Genomic DNA, 2,300 nt, shown 5'->3' with positions numbered 1-2,300 from the left:
TATATATATATCATCTCAAATTTAACATTACTCTTAAATTAACAATTAAGTTTATCAAACATGACCATGTGCCTTTTATTGCAAGGTCACGTCCCCTCCCATCCACGTGATTGCATGTTATTGTTTTATAAGCGCATATGACATAGTATTGTAAATCGATTTGAACATGAAGAAAATCTGCCGTTTTGTTTTATTTTAGTTTTTATTGCTTTATCTTTTATTATGTAACTACAATGGTTTAAGTTATCGTAACAACCGACTTATGTCATGCCTGTGTCCAGCCGGAACACTTTACGGGTGCACCACTTAACGTGTGCATCACCCAAAACAGATCCCCCTGGATACAAACCTACGAGACATAATGTCGGTCTTCCGAGAGGTGGCGCCTGGCCCAAAAACATCGTCTCTCGTTCGATTCATATTAAAATGTTAAGATGCTGTAAGGTTTTGGAGACGTTTGTTTGCGGCGCTGTTATCGTTAAAATATATTAAACAATATTTTCGATCATCGGCTATATATTTTCGAACAATTTCTGTTCAATCTGTGAACAAGGGCTTTTGGAATTCGATTCCAGTAACCACAAACGGCTGTGATTGGTCCGTCTTTACCAGCGCATAGAAAAGTACCAAATACCACGTGACTACGCCGCGTTCTTTCGTAGCGATCAGAACTTTTCACTTTTATTTTTTTTTATAGCTGCTTTATTTAAAAACAGCAAATGAAGAGCTCAAACAAAATAATAACTATGCATTTCGGTATTATCAATTTCGGTCCACTTTTTTCAAGAAACCTGCCGCTCTATTTACGTATTTTTGTGATGCACACGTGATCCCTCATTCTGGTGGAAGTGCAGAAATAGAAAGCACAGAGTCATATATTATGTACTCTGTAGTGATACATTAGGCGATGAAGGTTATACGATGTCAACGTTTGCTCTAGACTATGATCCCGTTAAAACGCAGGAAAGTTTCTCTACCTGTAAACCAACAGAATGACACCTGTAAATTTCCCCACGTTTCCATATTCATCTTGGAGAGGAAGATGGGAGCATCTAGAAGGGCATTTCTTACACGACTTGGCCGGAGTAAAGGGTTTCTTATTGAAGAAATCTACAGGTACGAACCATCTTCACTTCACGATGTTATTACTGTTTTGTAGGGGTGCAACCTGCGGGCTATTTCTGTTTGTTTTACTCTTACAGTTCCTCCATCACACATGTTGTGTCGGAAAACAACAGTGGAGATGAAGTCCAAGCCTGGCTGGGCAACCAAACAGGACAAGACACCTCCAGTTCTGTCCATTTGCTGGACATCAGGTGGTTTACGGAGAGCATGGATGCAGGACAGCCCGTTATAATTCAGGACAGACACATATTAAAGGTACAAGGACACATCTACAGACGCATTGCTTTTAAAATAGCGGTTGAACTAAGTGTGCAGATGTGTTGCAGGTTAAACCCAAACCTGACGGAGACCACACAGCAATGCTGCTGAAAAGTTATGCCTGTCAAAGACGAACACCTTTAAAACACCACAATTCGTTTCTAACGGCGAGTTATTTATTGGCTATTTCTAATAATGTGTCTGGAGGCTTTGATGAACAGATTTGACGCTCTATCCTGCAGGAGGCTCTTGAAATCTTGGCTCAGAACGCCGAATATAATGACAACGAAGGACGGAGCGTGGCGTTCAGACGGGCAGCTTCGGTCCTAAAGGCGCTTCCCCGGCGCGTGAGGAGCATGGAGGATCTGAGGTGTTTGCCCTGCCTGGGTGACCATTCACAGAGAGTTATAAAGGTGATAATCAAGCCCCCCATCTTCTCAAAAATCCACCTTTTCTTGACGTTGGCTATTTCACCTATTTAGGAGATTTTAGAAGATGGATCTTCAAGAGAAGTAGAGTCGACAAGACAATCGGAGCAATATCAGGCCATGAAGGTAAAGATGGATAGTGGTGACGCTGTATTCTGTCTTTGCAGAAAGAACTGTGAAGGCGGTGTAAATGATATACCTGACTGGTGTGTGAGTCATGAAGTCATATTTCTGCAGGCCCTAACTGGTATTTTTGGGGTGGGTGTGCGGACGGCAGATCGCTGGTTTAGAGAGGGTTTGCGATCTCCAGACGATTTAATTCGCACAGGACAACAGTTGAACCGTGCACAGCAAGCAGGTACTGCATTTCACTGTAGAAAATGATATAGTTATTTGTAAATATTCATAAATGTGTGTGTGTGTGTATATATATATATATACAGACGTGGACAAAATTGTTGGTACCCTTTGGTCAATGAAAGAAAAACT

The 2,300-nt window shown here is 41.3% G+C and overlaps 1 protein-coding gene across 2 annotated transcripts in view; it reads left to right on the top strand.

Annotated features, from left to right (window-relative positions):
- Positions 1 to 366: 366 nt before the first annotated feature.
- LOC122356507 (DNA nucleotidylexotransferase-like) overlaps positions 367 to 2,300 on the top strand; it is a 14,390-nt gene continuing 12,456 nt past the window's right edge. Inside the window, exons 1-6 of one of the 2 annotated variants that reach the window (XM_043255253.1) lie at positions 367 to 1,116; positions 1,203 to 1,380; positions 1,452 to 1,550; positions 1,626 to 1,796; positions 1,866 to 1,937; positions 2,049 to 2,169. In XM_043255253.1, coding sequence (XP_043111188.1) covers positions 944 to 1,116; positions 1,203 to 1,380; positions 1,452 to 1,550; positions 1,626 to 1,796; positions 1,866 to 1,937; positions 2,049 to 2,169 — 814 coding nt within the window. In that variant the 5' untranslated portion in view covers positions 367 to 943. The remainder of the gene's footprint in view (positions 1,117 to 1,202; positions 1,381 to 1,451; positions 1,551 to 1,625; positions 1,797 to 1,865; positions 1,938 to 2,048; positions 2,170 to 2,300) is intronic. The other variant, XM_043255251.1, reaches the window with a different exon arrangement.

The sequence above is a fragment of the Puntigrus tetrazona genome, chromosome 13 (genome assembly GCF_018831695.1).
Source record: "Puntigrus tetrazona isolate hp1 chromosome 13, ASM1883169v1, whole genome shotgun sequence".
NCBI classification, from domain to species: domain Eukaryota; kingdom Metazoa; phylum Chordata; class Actinopteri; order Cypriniformes; family Cyprinidae; genus Puntigrus; species Puntigrus tetrazona.
This window is presented reverse-complemented; position numbering and strand designations above follow the sequence as displayed.